This window comes from Plectropomus leopardus, chromosome 18 (genome assembly GCF_008729295.1).
Source record: "Plectropomus leopardus isolate mb chromosome 18, YSFRI_Pleo_2.0, whole genome shotgun sequence".
Taxonomy (NCBI): Eukaryota; Metazoa; Chordata; class Actinopteri; order Perciformes; family Serranidae; genus Plectropomus; species Plectropomus leopardus.
The window spans coordinates 17,089,851-17,107,235 of NC_056480.1; the positions used below are offsets into that span (position 1 = coordinate 17,089,851).

Genomic DNA, 17,385 nt, shown 5'->3' on the forward strand with positions numbered 1-17,385 from the left:
TTGATAGAAACAACCTCAGTGTGAAACCGAAATATTGTCAAGAAGTCTGGACGTTAAGTTTAGTAAAAGAGAAATGGAGGTACTTCTCAACCTGGACCCTGTTTTCCCATGTTATTGTGTCAAAGTGACTAATGGAAACAACAATTTTTGAAATTGATCCAGAATTGAGCAAGACTGCTGTAACCACAGTGGGGAAACAGGCTGCGATGTAGGCTTATCCCTACGGGCAATCATGCACCATCAATTTATGTCCACTAAATGTGCTTGTTTTGCCACTGACTGACTCAGATTGTTTTTTTAAGTGTCTGACATCACAGAAGAGCCCCTTCAGATAAATGAAATACTTCGCTTGTCTTGTCAGGGTTTTTACAGCTTAAGGAAAGTTAGATTTAAAACTTTTCAAGACTTTTTCTCTTCCTCTGTAATGCTGCAAAGTGTAGCATGACAGTCAAGAGCACTCACTCCGTCTGGGGACCAAAATGTCACCAGAGGAACACTGCACAGCTACAAGCAAATAAAATTAAAAAAACGACAGCTCAACTTGATCTCAGTCAAGGGGTCTCTGTCTCTGTCTCTCAAATCTCGGACTTTCAGGATGCAGCCCTAGTGACGTCAGTAACGAGCATACTTATTTCAGCCTAAACAATCATCTTTTGCTAAACCTAACCAAGTCGTTTTGGTGCCTAACCTAACCGAACTGCTTCTGTTTAACAACTTAAACCTGCAACTGTTAACGGTTATACATGTTATATATTATATATATGTTATATATAGTTTTTATGTTAATCTCCTGCCACCAACAGATGCGCAAATTTTGGAAAAGCTCCTGTGGGTCGTATTAAGGTGGGAACAAATAACCTTTGTGGTCATATGGGTTGGAGGACATGTTGACAAAAATTCATGGCAAGCCATTTAATAATAACTCAGTTATTTCAAGTTTGCAAAGTGGTGGACCAACTAAGGCCGTGACACATCAAACTGACATAGAAGAACTAGCAGCGACTAAAGCCGCCTGCTGTGTCACGTCAAGTTGCTGTGTCTTGACCAAAAAGTTGCACATAAAAACACCAAACTGAGAGCCAACAAACACGTATGCCCGCCAGTTCAGCATGGTGAATCGGTGGGAAGAAAAGCCGACAAGAGCCAACGGTGCAGGACACACCACGGCAGCAAGGGCAGCGGTGACTCGCTGTTGGCCAAACATGGGCGTAGGATATACCATCTGCTTGGTGTGTCACGGCCTTCAAAGGCCAGGACACTAGCATGGCTGTTAAATACCACACACTTTTGGTCTAGACAGGTTGTTATACTCATTCTTCTATCCAAATGCAACCTAGAACATCAGTTCTTAAATTGTATGTGCATACTTTTACAGCCCATAGCAAAAAAAAAAAAAAAAACTCTTGGCACTAAATCCCTGTTGGATGTTGGGTCTATATATCATCATAATAACAGAAAAAATCTGAGTAGGTGGATTGGGAAGGCCGGACTTATGAGTTTTGTGTTTTGGGAAAAACAATTTCACTAATCATACATGGTGATTAAGTGTGGGAAAGAGTGTTGATTTTTAATATGTAAGTGTAGTGTTTTTTAGACAAGCAGTTGTCATTTTGTAGTTTTTTTTCTTTAATATGGAGATCACTGGAGAACAGTACATGTCCAGTGTGCTGCTCCAGAACAGCCAGAGCTGTTCTCACCATGTAAATCTGTCTTTCTTACTCCTCCTCTGGCTCTGTCCTCAGTGTGCTGTAAGAGCGCAGCCAAATCTCTCCCACCACCACTGTAAATCTGAAACTAGACACTTCTCTCTCGTTCTGTTTCATTCTTTCTCTTTCTCTCTCCTTGACATTGTGTCCTCCTCAGAGTTGTTTCTCTCAACATCTCCCTCGACTTGAACTCTTTTCTTCAATCATTCGCTGATTGAACATACTGTACCAACTTCACTCCCTCTTTGTTTTGCAAACTATAAGAGTGGAGCAAGAAAACTGTTGGACAAAGACTTTCTTGAACTGATTCAGTTCTACGCAGGGGCAGACTAATAAAATTGTATAGTGACAGACTTACATTTACATTATAAACCATAACATTTGGGGTTTTGCCAATAAAACAAATTTGGAGTTGAAAATTTGAGAGGGAGGGAGTCAGTGGGAGATAGCGGGAGTAAAGGAGATGAGTTTAACTCCTGACCTATCTGCCTCTTCTTCATTGTGTCACTGGGACTCTCTTGCCCGTTCCTCCCTCCTCTCTACACACCCAGAAGCTGACTCATTGGTTCTCTTGTCCCACCTTCCTCGACGTCTCGCCATATGATTGGCTGGGCACTTAAGCCAACAGCAAGTCATGGGGTGTTTACATGCCCGGGTGGCCGACGAAAGGTAGAGTTCATGCGAGCGTGGATGTGTGTGTGGATGTTGGATAGACCCCAATACCACATCATATATCTCCTTACTCCCCCCTCCTAATTCCTCTCCCCTCTTTCTCCAAACCTCCCACTCGCCAAACCGCTGCATGGCCTCAGCTCCTCCTTTCTGAATTACCCTCCTCTTAATCCAACCTCTCAAACATCTTTGCTCTCCCTCCCCACTGCCACACTAAAAACCTCACTGCGTCGCTCCCCCACCCACCGTCGCCCATGTCAGCACCTTGCCTCGGTTCACACCCACCCCCCTCCTGCAGTCTGAGTAATGTCTGTGTTTATTTTCTGAATAGAAAGTCGCCCGCTCTTTGCTGTGTATTTTAAGGGTGCCATGTTTCATTTGTTTTTAAAGTCATATTCTGTACTCTGCTGAGAAGCATGAAAGGCCGAGGACACCGATGCCTCTATTTGATGATGATGATTATTATGATGGCTTAAACAGGAGTAGCATGCATATGGCACTACAACTGGTTTGTCCTCATGTCATAAAGGAGTGTTTGTCTGCGTTGTTCTGCATTTAGAATCTGTTAAGTCAGTTTTCTTCCTTTTTATACTGAGATGTGATATGTAAAATATATGTTCCAAACTGAATTTTTCCCTTGCTGCAGTGCCAGAACTGTTGAGCAACAGAAAAGAGTTGTTAAAAATGGAAAGTGATTCTCACATTAACACTCACACACACACACACACACACACACACACACACACACACATACACTGCAACTACCTACAACTTAGTGCTGCAGTCTGGAAACATGAAAAACTGTAAAGCCACAGCTTACAATGTAAGTAAGAGCAGCTAAAAGGGCCAAAACGGGACTAAATGGCAGTGCACTTTGTACTTTGCCTCAAGGCCAATCAGAGCATATTGGCTGGAGTACGACTTGATGATTTCCCATATTCTTGGGAAATTCTTGGGAAACACTTTAAGGCAGATCAACTTTAAAAAATGCGATCACATCATAAAATAAGCAAAAAATAAAGAGTTACAAAGGTGTTGTTTTGGAAAATCATGGCAAGACTTTTAGTGAAACTGAACTTTAGCATGTTCATGCAGATACTCCTTGCTGTTCTAATAAATTACCAATGGTGGAATGTATCTAAGTACATCTATTTAAGTACTGTGCATAAGTGCCAATTTGGACTACTTTTACTTGACTTGAGTATTTTAATTGTATGCCTCTTTATACTTCTACTAATATTGTCCTTGTTACTCCACTACAATTAAGTGACAATTTGAGTTATTTTAAGAATTAGGATTTTTGCACTCAAGCCATGTGAAAATATACAAGTGAAGCTGAAACGATTAGAAATTAACTGGCACCTATTTTGATAATAAATATGAGGACTTGCTGCTTTTCCTTTTAATTATTTTCTGTAGTTTTATTTATTACTACTTAAACTTTAATACTTAAATACATTTTCCTGGTTACAAACCGGAAGCAATAATTAAATCATCTTGTCTTAACACACACACACACACACACACACACACACACACACACACACACACACAAAAATTAAACATTTCCTTCATGTTTGATTTTATAGCGCTAAGACTATTTGTGTTAGTTGATAAAATTCAAGTCCTCAGCTGCAAAAAAATCTGCAAAAGACAGATTTTTTTAAATATATTTTCCCAGCATAACTGACATCTAAAAATCAAAACCCCTTCAAAAATGTCCCAGTTCTCAAGAATGGATGCTGTACTCATATACTTTTATTTATACTTAACATTTTTAATGCTTTTACAATTAAGAGATTGTTTTACAGTGTGGTGATAGTACTTTTACTTGGGTCCTCCAGCGCTGTAGTTTATAGATGCTTTAGACACCTACAATTAGCCTGTGGTACAGGTTGATTATTTTTCAATGGTCCCCAACAGCTATAACTTTAAAGCTATGCCCTTGATTCTTAATTTACCACCATGACAAATTGCCTCTGCACAAGTGTTTAACTAACTCTGTTTCAAAATAAAGAACTTCATGAGCACTCAGAGCTGCCATGAGTGAGAGCACTAGTTTTAAGCATGGCTCTCAGAACTCATTGTAGATCTTTGTATCTGGCTTTTAAACATATTTGTCACATTCAGTCTTTAGTAATTAAAGTCATCCTTCTTGCCAGAGACAGTGGATGGTTCACTGATCCGGGGAGTGTCTTTCATCATTGTATCAATGACTTTATAAGTGCTTTTCCAGCAATCAGCTCTAACATACACATCATCAGAAGGACTGTGGCCACCCAGGTTTCACTTTCTCTTTTTCTTCCCCTTTCCTTTCTCTCCCTCTCTCTATCTCGCCATCTTTCCTATACGTACCTTCAGCTCTGCTTTGCGGTTTGACAAGGTTGTCATAAAAATATATTAATAAAATATTTAGTTGTGTCCTGGGTATCGTCCTGTAAAGTTACATGACTAAACATGAGATCATTTTTTCCAGACGCATACGTTTTTTCTTTCCCCTCTTCTGGCTTATTTATTTTTCTGTGGTTTTGGGAGGTTGTGGCTGAAAGTCTGAAGATATGCTGTGTGTGTTCCTCTTCTTACCCCTCCCCTCATTACTCCTCTCCACATTTCTGCTCTGCTCTCGATTTATATGCAAAAGGTATGGGGAGAGATAAAAATAAATTTTTTTGCATTAGCCTGTTGTTCCACAGTAAATCACTGTGTTCACGTTCACATTTAGATGTATGCTCAGATGCTTTGGCCTCATTCTTTCAATATAAACTTTGTGGATGATGATACTATCATAATAACTGAAAAAAAGTGAAGATTAAAACTTTGTGCTCTTCTTTTTTATTTACCTTTTGTCCTTTTGCCACATTTCCCCAGTGTTTTGGGTGTAGGAGTTACAGTTTGGTCTGAACACTGTCTAGACGCCTATGAGCCTCCCATTACCTCCTGATTAGCCTGAGCCCTATTAATCTCGCTGGGTTGGCTGGCCAGGGCAGGGCAGAGTATGCACATACACATATACACACAGACACACACACACACAGAAAATGAACACAGAAACTGAGATGAAAACTCAAGTAAACCCAAAAGATATGTGGACAACAGGTTTTCTCTTGCACTGTTTATATGTACACTATGAAAAGTAATGCACAAGAATCCAATATAACCCACATAATCGGGAATGCTGGGAGGTGCCGAGTGTGCTGATGGAAGTAAAAAAGACAGTATTATAAAGAGTGAAAGTCAGCGTGAGGAAGCAGGTTGGGATGGTGGATCAGTAAAACAAACACAGGACTCTCCAACATGAGACCTGTGTTTGTGTCCAGTGTGACACCAACTACAGTTTGAGTTATTCTTTTCCTAAACCATGTAACTTTATTATAAGTACATAACATTGAGTATGTAATGTGACGTCACCCAACCAAGTTTCTTTTCTGAAACCTAATTTTTGTAACTTTACTTTTCTAGACCTAACCTATATTACTTAACTTCCTTAAACCAAACTTGCATAACTTTACACTACGTATGTACGTGCATATATGGCAAGGCAAAAAATTACTGAAGAATTAAAAAAATACTTTTACTTAGTTCTGACAAACTAGAAAATTGCACCCAGGAGAGTGCAGATCTCCACCAGACAACCAAGCAGCCACCTGGGCTGACCCTGAGACTCCCAGAACCTGAGAAAAATATGTGTCTCTTCGATTTCTGACAGAGCTGTACATAACTTTTACAGATATTACCTTAATCTATAGGCTGTATCACAACAAAATAGCAAAGGCACAAATATCGAGAAAAAAATGACTAAATCAACAAAATCTGTAAGCCTACGATATCTGAAGAAAAACATGCCCATTTTTTTAATCACACAATTTTAATACTTCAAACGATTATCATGGTTTATTTACATACATAACCTTTGGCTTCCGTTGTACAGATTTTAGAAACATGAAGCATTTGAAGATACTCCATGAAAAGGCATCACAATAAGCGATAATATCCAAGTGCCATTTCTTTTGCGGGATTCAAAGGGTTAAACTTTGAAAAATGATGTAATACAACAAAAAGGAAACCTTAACTTTTACTTTTGAAGACTAAAGTCCTTTAGAAAATGTATTTTGTTACTACCTCTGTTCACCTGCAGAACGTAATATACACAGAGGAAGAGGTCAGAAGCCCAAACCATTCAGAGACCCCCTGAAGTATTCAAAAGATAGTAGGTGTTTGAAAAACACACACATGGACCTAAACACAATTCCCTTGAGCAAAATAATGTCACAAGAAACACCCGTCTGTCATCGCCAGGGTTACCGAGGGCAGGATGGTGGGTGTCGGGTGCCAAGGAAACAAACTAACTCTGGGAATCAAACTCACCAACTAAAAGTAACGTTTACTTTTGGGGTTAACAGTGTGTGTGCATGTGCTCTTGTATACGTGTGTGTGGACCCTGATCCCTTGGGAAAAAGTTTAATGCTTGAGCCCGTCTGACGCTGTGTGAGCTCGGGCTATTTGCCTACCTGAGGGAGCATAAAAAACAGAGATGCAAAGCAGGAGTGCCAGAAAACTCTCAGAAATGCCTTTGAAAATGCCATAAAGGGATTTCACGGATGTCAGTAGGCCTGTGAGAGATGGGCCTTGATACGAGTCCGCCCTGGCTGGGCCGTGTTGGAGGATATATGGCCACAGTTGCGCGGCTCTGACTGGTGGAACACTTAAGGTTTTATGACCTGCTGCCATTTGGGGCTCTGGGATAGAGCAAAGTGCCGACCACATAACTAATTAGGCCTGGCCAACCGGGGTGTGCAAGGATGGGGATTTGTGGATTGTGGGTTGTGGATGTGGTGTGTCTGCATGAGTGAATGACTGAGTGAGCCAGTGAGTGTGTGGCATGAGATGTGTGTGTGTGTGTGTGTGTGTGTGTGTGTATGTGTGTCCTTCCTGAACCTGGAGCATTGCGTCAGGGAGCCGTTTGTTCTCTATAAAGACTTCAGGGGCTCTTTCATGTAGGAGCCGCCAGGCCTGGAAACTTTGACACAGGAGATAGAGACACACACACATTAACACACACACCAGAGACCACTCCTTGAGAGGCAGACACACACAGAGGTGTTTAAAAAGATAGTCTGGCCCGCTCAACAAAAACAACACTCCTCCTATTGTCTCCTCTCTCTAGCCCTCCCTCTTCTTCTTCTCTCCTTCGGAGGATCATGAAGATAAACGACTGTGGCTAGATATGAGAGTCCAGTGGCAGGAGGCGGGGTGTGTGTCAGAAGTGGAATGTGTGTGAACTGCACACCGCCTCCTATAAATCAGAGAGACAAGTAGGAGGAAGAGAGAAAGCAGGAGAGGGGAAGAGGGGGAGTCTGGGTGAGGGAGTGATAGGAGGAAGATAAATGAGTGGTGATGGAGGGTGGGGGCACAGGTGCAGGAGAGGTGCACGTGAGCCGCGGCTGAAATCAGGCAAAAGAGTGATAAAGGTGGAGGGGGGTCATGGGAGGACAAATAACAGTGAACCATTTAAAGACCACCAACTTTTTAGATCACTGTTTTTAAATCGCTTTAGCTTAGAATTACAAGCTGTAAGTGTTTTGTGTATTTACACAGATGAAACAGCAGAAGGAGCACCGTTTGAGGTCGTTAAAAAAGTGTCTGTGAGTGATTTTAAATGACTGTGATTACAAGTACATTAGATGGTCAAAAAATGTTTTAATTGGAGTTAATACTCCTCTGCTGAAGGCTGAAATCTGTGTAACATGAGCTTTTTTCTGCTTATTTTGAGTGTGCGTGTTTGAATGGAAGCAGGTTTAGCCCATTTTCATGAGTTAGTTCATTAAGAACTCAAATCTTGTTTCAGTAACATTTTAGGTTTTCTTTCGTAGATTTTTTTTCTTTACAAAAGAAAAAATTCTACAAAGGGAGGAGCATTTCTGCTCTATTTTAAAAGTGAGAATGATAGAGACAGGAAAGGCTGAGGGGAAGAGGGGATGACATGCAAAACTGCTGTGGTAAGGACTCAACCTTTTTTTTAAGATTATTTTAGGGGCTTTTTTTGGCATTTATTAGACAGGACAGCTATAGCATGGAAGGGGGAGAGAGAGAGGAGATGACATGCAGCAAAACCCTGAGGGTGAAATATAACCAACAGCCACTGTGACAAGGACACAGCCTTTTGACATGGGGCACCTGCTCTACCAGGTGAGCCAGTGGGCGCCCCAACGACTCAATCTTACTGATACGCACTCTAGCCGGTGAGCAACCAGGACGCCCCTCTCTACCACTTTCCACTTTCCAAGAACAAATCTCCCAAAACGGCTTCAGTTTTTAAGATACTACTACTCAAGGTAGAACAAAGCATAGCCATGACTTTTCGTAACTGTAATATGTTGACTTTTTTAAATGGATGGTTGATTAAGGATATTTCAGATTTTTTTTTTTGTAATTATGCAGGTATACATGCTGGTGATCCATTAAAGGAATTTCTCAACATTTAGGAAAATAGATAATTTCTTGCTTGACAGTTAAGCTTCTTTTACACTTCCTGTTAAAGGCGGAAATATCAGGCCGTTGCTATTCTGTATGAAAGGTACGATCATGGAGGGGGGGGGTCAGACTTGTCTTGCCTTTAAGCTGGCAGCAGAGGCAGGAACAGTGCCGAATAAATGTCTGTGTTAAAGGGACAGCGGATGGGACTATGAACAGGACAGGTGTTTTGACAGTGTGTTAAGTGTGTGACTCATTGCCAGGAGATTAAAAAAAGGCAGCTGACAACAGTGAGCAGCTACCTCAAAGAGGTAGAACGGCTGCTGAAAAACTTCACAATTTGGGAGAGAATCAGAGATTCTGGAGCTCCTTACCCTCCGAGCAAAGGATGATATCAACCGTCATATGAGAGGGACAGTAATTTACTGCCACGTTATGCCGTTATTATTAAAAAGAAGGCTCAGATTTGTGAGCGTCCCATTAGAGGACGACGCTGTCGTGTTAAACGTCACTCCTCTTTTGTTTCAATGATGCGGCATGCTTTCTAACATCACAGACTGCAGCAGCTTGATGCTGCTGTTTTTTGGGTCTGTGTAGAATGCAAAGGGGTCATAAAGAAGAGACTTTGTAGTGCTATCTCTGTGTATAAAGGGTTTTAAATTAGATCAATATCTTTTCCAATGTTTTCCTTTAAAATATAAAAATCTAAGTAGTTTCTTAGCCGTGATCATCTGCCGGGAAACAAGCAGACACTCTATAACCCCCCTCAAACAGAAGACTGTTATATTTACACTTATATAAGATGTATTGTTTTAATTAGTGAGATTTAGGGATCCTTGTTGTTGTATTTTTGAAACCTCTGGACAGAGCCAGGCTGGCTGTTACCAGTATTTATGATAAACTAAGTGAAGCAGCTGCTGATGGCAGCTTATTATTTAACATAAAGGCGTGTGAGCAATAACAATGTTCTCATCTAACTCTCAGCAAGCAGGTGAATAAATATTTTTTAGATAACTATTCGTCTGATAAATACTTATGGAGTTCTCACTTTCTAATAAGCCTTCAAGTCTGCAGTTAGGTCATTATTAAAGGATTTTAATTATAAAGCACAGATGTACATGATCAGGTGTGACAGATGAAGATGAGCCGAGTTAATTGCAGCTCCTTATCGCTCCTCTTTAGTCAGATCCTGATAAGCTCTCTGGCTCTTAGCACCTCACAGCTAATTAGACTCCCCACTGGAAGGCTCTCTCTGTGTGTGTGTGTGTGTGTGTGTGTGTGTGTGTGTGTGTGTGTGTGTGTGTGTAGGTGGGGGTAAAGAAAACAAAGATCTTTAGGCTGTCTCTCAGCACTTTATCACTTAACACCCACTGGTCAGCATAAAAGAGGGTTTTTTGTGGGAGGGAATTTGCCATGAAAAACAAGAAATCTTTGTCTTTATAATCATTACAAAGACGTGCTTTTCTTACAGTCAAAGAAATGATGTAGATTTCTAAATCAGTGAATTCTGTTGACCCCTTTAGTATTTCAAAAATGGAAGCAGGGTTAACTTTTCAAAATATATATCTCTTTATGTTTATTCTCTCCACCTTAATGTAAAAACAGTCAATGCAACACTGAAGGAAGGCAGTGAAATAGCACAGATAATTCCAGACTGCACAGTTTGTCGCTGTGCATGATCTATTTATAGGATGCTTACTGGATCTTTGGGTGTAAAAAAGTTTTTTCTTGCATTGCAGCTGTCCTTACGGACAACCCATTCAAAGAGGCACATGAGGCAGTAGAGAAGTTTCTTACATGGAGCTTGGTCTTCAGCTTGGTGTCCAAGCAGGAGAAAAAGTACTAAAGTACAGTCAGTACAGAGCATTCATTTATGTTTTCCCGATTTGGTTCTATCAATCCGATGCAAAAACTCACCCTATTTACTCTCAGCAAAGTGTTTCACAGATTAAGTTGACAAGGTTTCACTCCTCTGAATTTAGACGTGTGCAGCAGTTTTGCTCCCCCATCAGGCTGTGTAAGGCAATTACAATCTAATGAGGACTGACCTGTCTCATCTTCTCTTGTGTGCTGTTCCACAAGCCACAACAAATGACTGTGGACAGGCTCCTTCTGCGAGTTGGACCCTGTGTTCAAAGCTTTAAGGCTACATCAGAAGAAGTCAACAGATATCTCTCTTGCTAAAATTGTGTTTAATCATTAAGGTGCATCTGGATATTCCTCCAGAACCACAGTTGTCATTAATGTTGTATTTTACCTCAATTATTACACACAATGGAAGGATCTCAAAACAGAAAACGGGGTATGAAACATTTTTCAGGCAAACTGCTCAATGTCACTTTTCCTCTTCTTTTTGGATTTTGGCGTTTCAGGATCTGTCCCAGTTTCACGTCTCCTCTTTTTGCTCGGCATGTCACTGAGGTAACCGCTGGAGTCACTGCCTTGGACCTCCATGGCAGAGAGCTCAACCTCCTCCTCCTCCTCCTCTTTCACTTGTTTATCCTTTTTCTTTTTCTTCTTCTTTTTCTCACCAGCCTCACTGCCATTGGCTTCATTCACTGTCCCGTTGAGATCTGATGTTTTGTTTCCATCGAACTGACAGGAGGGTGTATCTGTCACCTCCTCTTCTCTCTCTGCGTCATGCGCTTTGTCTTTCCTCTTTTTCTTCTTCTTGGGGGTGTCCTCGGGAGACTCTGCGGTGGGCTCTGGGTTCGGTTCCGTCTCTGGTGGTTCTGGCTGGTCTGCAGGGACGCCAGACTCTGAGCTCTCACCCACAGCCAACAGCTCCTGCACCCTGAAACACACACAGGTGAAACACAAGAATTAATCAAGAGTTTAACCACATCCTCAGAAGCATTCTGCAACTCATTAAAAAAACGCTATAACGAAGAAAACTGTCAACACAAAGTCTTTCTTATTAAAATTAGATTTCTAATTAATGTACATTTCCACTTAAAACTTCTAAATTGTATAAGCTATTAAAGTTAAAAAAAAAAAAAAAAGTTATTATTTAGTATTTGTATCTGTAAACTAAAGTCAGCAGGAAAAACTGACAGCCACTTTTCATCTATAAGCATAATCTGCTAATGATACACATTTTATATCATTGTAATTTAAATATCTTAGTAACCTAGAGACATTGACTTGGGCTCTGGGAAATTATGGAGGGTGTTTTTCACTACTGTTTGACATTTTTTAGCCTAAACTATAAAATAATCAACATAAGAAAGCTGTGTAAAAGATTACAAGGCTTTGCTAAGCCAGGTACCTGTTTCTTGACACTCTTTAACTCCTTCTCTCCTCTTCTCTGCTACACTTGGCAGGCGGCACACATCGCACTCACAATACTGACAGAGGTAGCAGTCCGGGTACGGCAGTTGAGATGTGCCGATCCAGGGAGCGGATGTGATAAAAGTGCTGCCTCTCTGGAGAAATGTAATGTGCCAAGATGCCACCTATGCGCAGAACTTTACATAGGAAGCGACCGGCGCGTCTTGGTTGTTTTGACGCGCATCATTCAGTATCAGCGACACTGCCTTTAGAGTCGAAATGCTCACGTCCCATGGGAAAATAAATAAGATGACGTCCTACAGCATGCATCTCCTGCACCACTTTTAATTGTTGCCTCTGTCACATGCAAAGCTAAAGTTAGCTCAATCTGGACAAACTAACATTCTGTAGCTTAGTTAAACATTTCAAGTAACCGCTAAAGAAAGCATTTTTCATCACAATTGTGGCTAAACATGTTTGCATAACGCACCATTGAAATGAAAAACAAAACAAAAAAAAACTCTTTGGTTTAATATGAATCCCTGAGATGCCATGTTTTTCAATCAAAACACCAAATACCATCAAAAGGTGACGAGTTACCAGCTATGTAGCAAAAGTAAAGACGGGTTACTTTTGTCCCCCTTCAGCCACCATCACTTCCTCTTGCACCACCACAACACACTTACCTGGTCCTATCCAACCGTCCTCTGATCAGTAGCACCCCCGCAGTGTCAGCGTCAAGTGCAGTCACCTCAAACTCCAGCTCTGTTCCGATTCTGGGCCCTGCATCCCGCCAGGTTTCCACGGAAACCAGGTTGGGTTTGGGGATGCTGGCGTTGAAGCACCCGTGTACCAGGCAGCCCACGTGGCTTACTCCTAGTTTATTCACGTTGCCCTGAGAGGAGTAACAAAGTAGAATTACTTAACGTAGAAAAAATGGGCCAGAGGTTCAGATCTTCTTAACCCTTTGAGACCTAAGCAAATTAGCTTGACGTCTTTCAAAAACATGACCCATTGACCCAAACATTTTTTAAAAATTGTAAAAAGTAAAGGAAAATTGCCCGAAAGTTAAAAAGAAAAAAATGAAACAAATAAACAAAAGCAAAAACAAGGACCTGATTTTAGTCAAAAAGTGCTTAAAATTATAATAACAACTCCAGAAAATAATTTTAAATAAATAATTCTGATAATTATGAATGTAGATTTTTTTTATATTTCTCCCTAGCTTCTTCAAAAATATTTTTCAAATCTACAACTTTCTTTTAACTTGAAGGAAACATTTCTGGCCAAATTGCTCATTGTCTTTTTTTCTGTGTCAATAGAAATCAAATACAGATTTCAAAGATTTATGTACTTTTATGAAGGTGTCAAGAAAAGTGATGTCGTTCCATGTTTGAAAGAGTTAATGTTCTCTTGGTTGTGCATGGGGTTTGTATTTTGCAGCCAAATGCATGAATCATATGCTCTCACAAATCATGTACAGTGTATAACATTATTATATTGTTCCATGCATATTTAATGAAATCAACAGACTGTACTACACATCCTGTTTACACACAAAGACTCTAAGAGTTTTCATCCAAACTCAGCCCAGCACAGCCAAGACTCAGGCCAAAACTAAGAAGTACACTCTGGATAACACCATCTGCCAAATACACTAACTGTAAATCTTACCAGCAGTTTCTGTCCTTTTTTGGGCTGAAAGACAATAAAGTTGGCCTCTATGTCCATGTGGATGTAGCCACTGTCGTCGTAGATGGCTCCGTGCTGGCCCACTATCCTGATGTCGTTGTAAGCCAGGGGTACTCCTTTTAGGCTGTGTGAGTCAAACAGGTCAGGGTGAATTAGTCTGATAGAAAACAATTTAATATACTTTTACTGTCAGATGAAATGTGCAAATAGTTATACAGATTGGGATATTTTTTGACAACTCTTATGTCGTCCTCATCGCATTACATTACATTAGATCTCTGTCATTAGAACCCTGCATGTTGAACCTGTGCTTGAAATATTGATTGATAAATATATTGATAAATTGAAAGGGTTAACACACTTATTTTCCTCAGTACTGAAATCGGCAATACCATTTTCTTGCTCTCTCTTCTCTCCGAGAGCAAAAAGGAAAAGTCATAGTTGCCATTTTACAGCCTTATAATATTAGTATTTTAATAAAATGTAATTGTGTGCGCTCAATGTCAATTTTAGCCCGTGCTATGGAAAATTGTATTGAATGTTGATATTTTTCGAGGTATTGTATCAAAGTTAGAAATCCTAGTAATGTGAAAACTTGAAATGTGAATGGATAGAAGATGTTACAAAAAGATGCACTGATTTGCACTGAACAAATCAGTTTAAAGTAGTAAAATTAGATTTACTTTAACTGTCTGCAGTATAAAATGCTGCATATACAGTAATGCTACATTAATATTAACCGGATAATATTGCATAACTGTCAGCAGGCAGTCTGCTGCACAAGGGAGTGTTTTTACTTCCTATGCTTTCAGTGCATTTTGGACGTAGTGTGCTATTGTTATCTTGTGACTGCAACTTTTGCTTAACCCTTTAAAACCTGAACAAATTAGTTTGATTTCTTTAAAAAAAAAACTTGGGGATATCACAACAAGCAACTTAAAAAGAGACAGACAAAACAGAAAATTAACTAAAAATGGGCAAACAAAAGTTGAAAACAACAAACAAAAAATGGTCTGAACACCCTAAAAATTTAATCACCTTCTACATATTTCTTGCAATTTGTGAGACATTTCTTGCCAAGTTGCTCATTGCCTTTTTCCCTTCGTGTTTTTGAAAGAAATCAAATCATTCTGCTCAGATTCCAAAGGATTAAATGACAGGTCTGAAATATTTTCTCCTCCACTACCAGAAACAAGCCTTGTTTTACAGCTTGTTTCTGGTAGTTACAGTGAAGTGAAAACTTCTCCTGCAACTACAACCTCAAATATTTCCAACACAGAGCACGGCTACATTAACACACCAGCAGGCACAGCTCAACCTGACGCTGTTAGAGGTGTCCAGCATGTGGACAGAGCTGAAGAGGTTATTGTGTCTAAAAAGAGGAAAAAAACTGCATGTCTGGTGTTGTTACCTCTCTGAGAACTTGAGCAGCTCGGCCTCCAGCTCCTCCTGGATACCTGTCCTCTTCTTGTTCAGGTACATGGGCGGCAGGGCGATGTGTCTCCGGTGCGCGTTCATGACCAGACACGAGTACGGCGCTGACAGCAGCTCGGAAGCGGCTGCGAACGACGGGACCGCGCACGGGACCGCGCCCGCGACCCTGCCCGGTACAGAGGTCTCTTCGGCCGGCTGGATTTCAGCAGAGGTGGCGGATATTTCGCCGGACATGTTCACATGTTTTGAGTTGCTTTCTGCATGCTTCAAGTTCGCCATGCTGTTTAGGAAGACCGGAAAAGGAAAAGACACACTATTTCCGCTTTGAAGAAGGCGCAACATCTGTCAAAGTATTGAAAATGTTTCTTTTTATTGCCACCTTGTGGCCAGGAGGTGAAAATGCAGTCGAAAAAGATTTAGAATTGTGACAGTCCAGCAGTTTCTAAGTTAAGTCTTTAGTAAAATACAAAATACAATTTGCAGCGTACAGTAAATTATATATATAAAATGACTTTTAATCAATGATGAAAAATAATGAGTTGGTGTAATAAAGGTACAAACACTGCTCCTGCCAAGCCACCAGGGCAAAGTGACAACTGTCCTGAAGCCACCCAGAGCCTCCTGAAAGCCCAAGGTTCACAGAGTGGTAGTTGGTGTGTGTTAATATGATTAATCATAACTGAATCTAAATTTAGGTCCGTTATTTCAGGTGATGAAATAATTTGCTTACTTGGTGCTTATAAGCAAGTTAAATTGTGCTTAATCAGACAGACAGAAAAGCTGAGTGCATGTAATATTCCAGCATAGTGATACTGCTCACACTTCACAGAAGAATAGGGAGTTAATAGGGAGCTAGTATATCCATTTAGTCCTGCAATAAACCACACTCACACACAAAAAGCTTCACAAATGCTTGGGACAGTATTTTGACATGGATCTTTATCGAAACCACTGAAAAAGATGCCTCCCCAACATGCCCTTCGTTATGTAAACTGCAAAGTGTGCACTGACTAACCTGCAAGGATGCTGTACAGCTATTCATCTGATAAGATACGGTCATTGATTCTGTATCCTGTTATCACCTGCGATTGCACATTAAGATCATTAGGGTGACCTGAGGTGTCAATTAGTGCACACACAGACACACACACACACACACACACACACACACACACACAGAAAAACACAATTGTGTGCACACATACACCAACACATGCACAAACACACACACACACACACACACACACAGTCGAATCTAGTGTTACAGTTTTCTGACAGAGCAGCATGACAGGAGGTCACATGATTCAGCATTTCTCTCATAAACATACACACACACACACACACACACTCACGCGCACAGTGCAGTGCAGTGCAGATCTAGCACTCTCTTGGGCACCATGGCCCACTCCTGTCTGTTGTCACGGTGATAAATTGTGACGTGGTTTCTTAGTCAGCAAGAGCTCCCAGTGGCTTATGCTGCTGTGAGCCCTAGTTAACACACACACAGACACAGACACAGACACACACAGAGTGCGGTGCTTTCTGGAGTAGGCAAAGACCATAATGAGGTATTGAGCAGTGTGATGTTGTCAGAGCAGTTGTATATCTTCATTAGATGTTACAGCTGTGTGTCTGTCCCTGTGCATGCATGTGGGTGTATGTGATATTGTTTATTGTTGCTTGCGAGGGGATGTGAGAGGTTCTATAAAACAGATTTACTTCATCACTTAACTTTACGATAAGTGTGTGAAGCTCAAGTGGAGCCAAAGGCATCACTGAAATAAACAGTGGTCCTGTATGAATGCAGTGGCTTCCTAAATCTTGCTCCGCACTGATTATGTTGACAGTGTGCTGCACAGATTGTTCATGTACAATATATTGTTGAGTGTTTTTTTTCTGAAAATTTTAGAATTTATCAAAAAGTTAACATTAAATGAGCAGTGTGTAGGATGAAGCAGAACCTAGTGGTGAAGATTTCAGATTTCAAACAACTGAAGCTTCTCTTGGTTTGAATTCCCTCTGTTTTTCTTGTCCAGGGAGTATTTACAGGGAGCTGAATTATCCACCGAGATCACTTCCACTCCAAAACAACAAAAACAACAAATCCCAGTGATTTAAATAAAGCAGTTTCAGGTTACTA

At 40.6% G+C, this 17,385-nt stretch overlaps 1 protein-coding gene across 1 annotated transcript; it reads right to left on the minus strand.

The window, feature by feature from the left end:
- Window positions 1-10,181: 10,181 nt before the first annotated feature.
- On the minus strand, window positions 10,182-15,527 carry polr1f (RNA polymerase I subunit F). The gene is made up of 4 exons (XM_042506440.1): window positions 15,223-15,527; window positions 13,794-13,935; window positions 12,806-13,014; window positions 10,182-11,643 (listed from the first exon to the last, which is right to left on the minus strand). Exons 1-4 carry the CDS (start codon window positions 15,522-15,524, stop codon window positions 11,166-11,168), a joined length of 1,131 nt encoding a protein of 376 aa, XP_042362374.1. The 5' UTR covers window positions 15,525-15,527; the 3' UTR covers window positions 10,182-11,165.
- Between the last annotated feature and the right edge of the window lie 1,858 nt (window positions 15,528-17,385).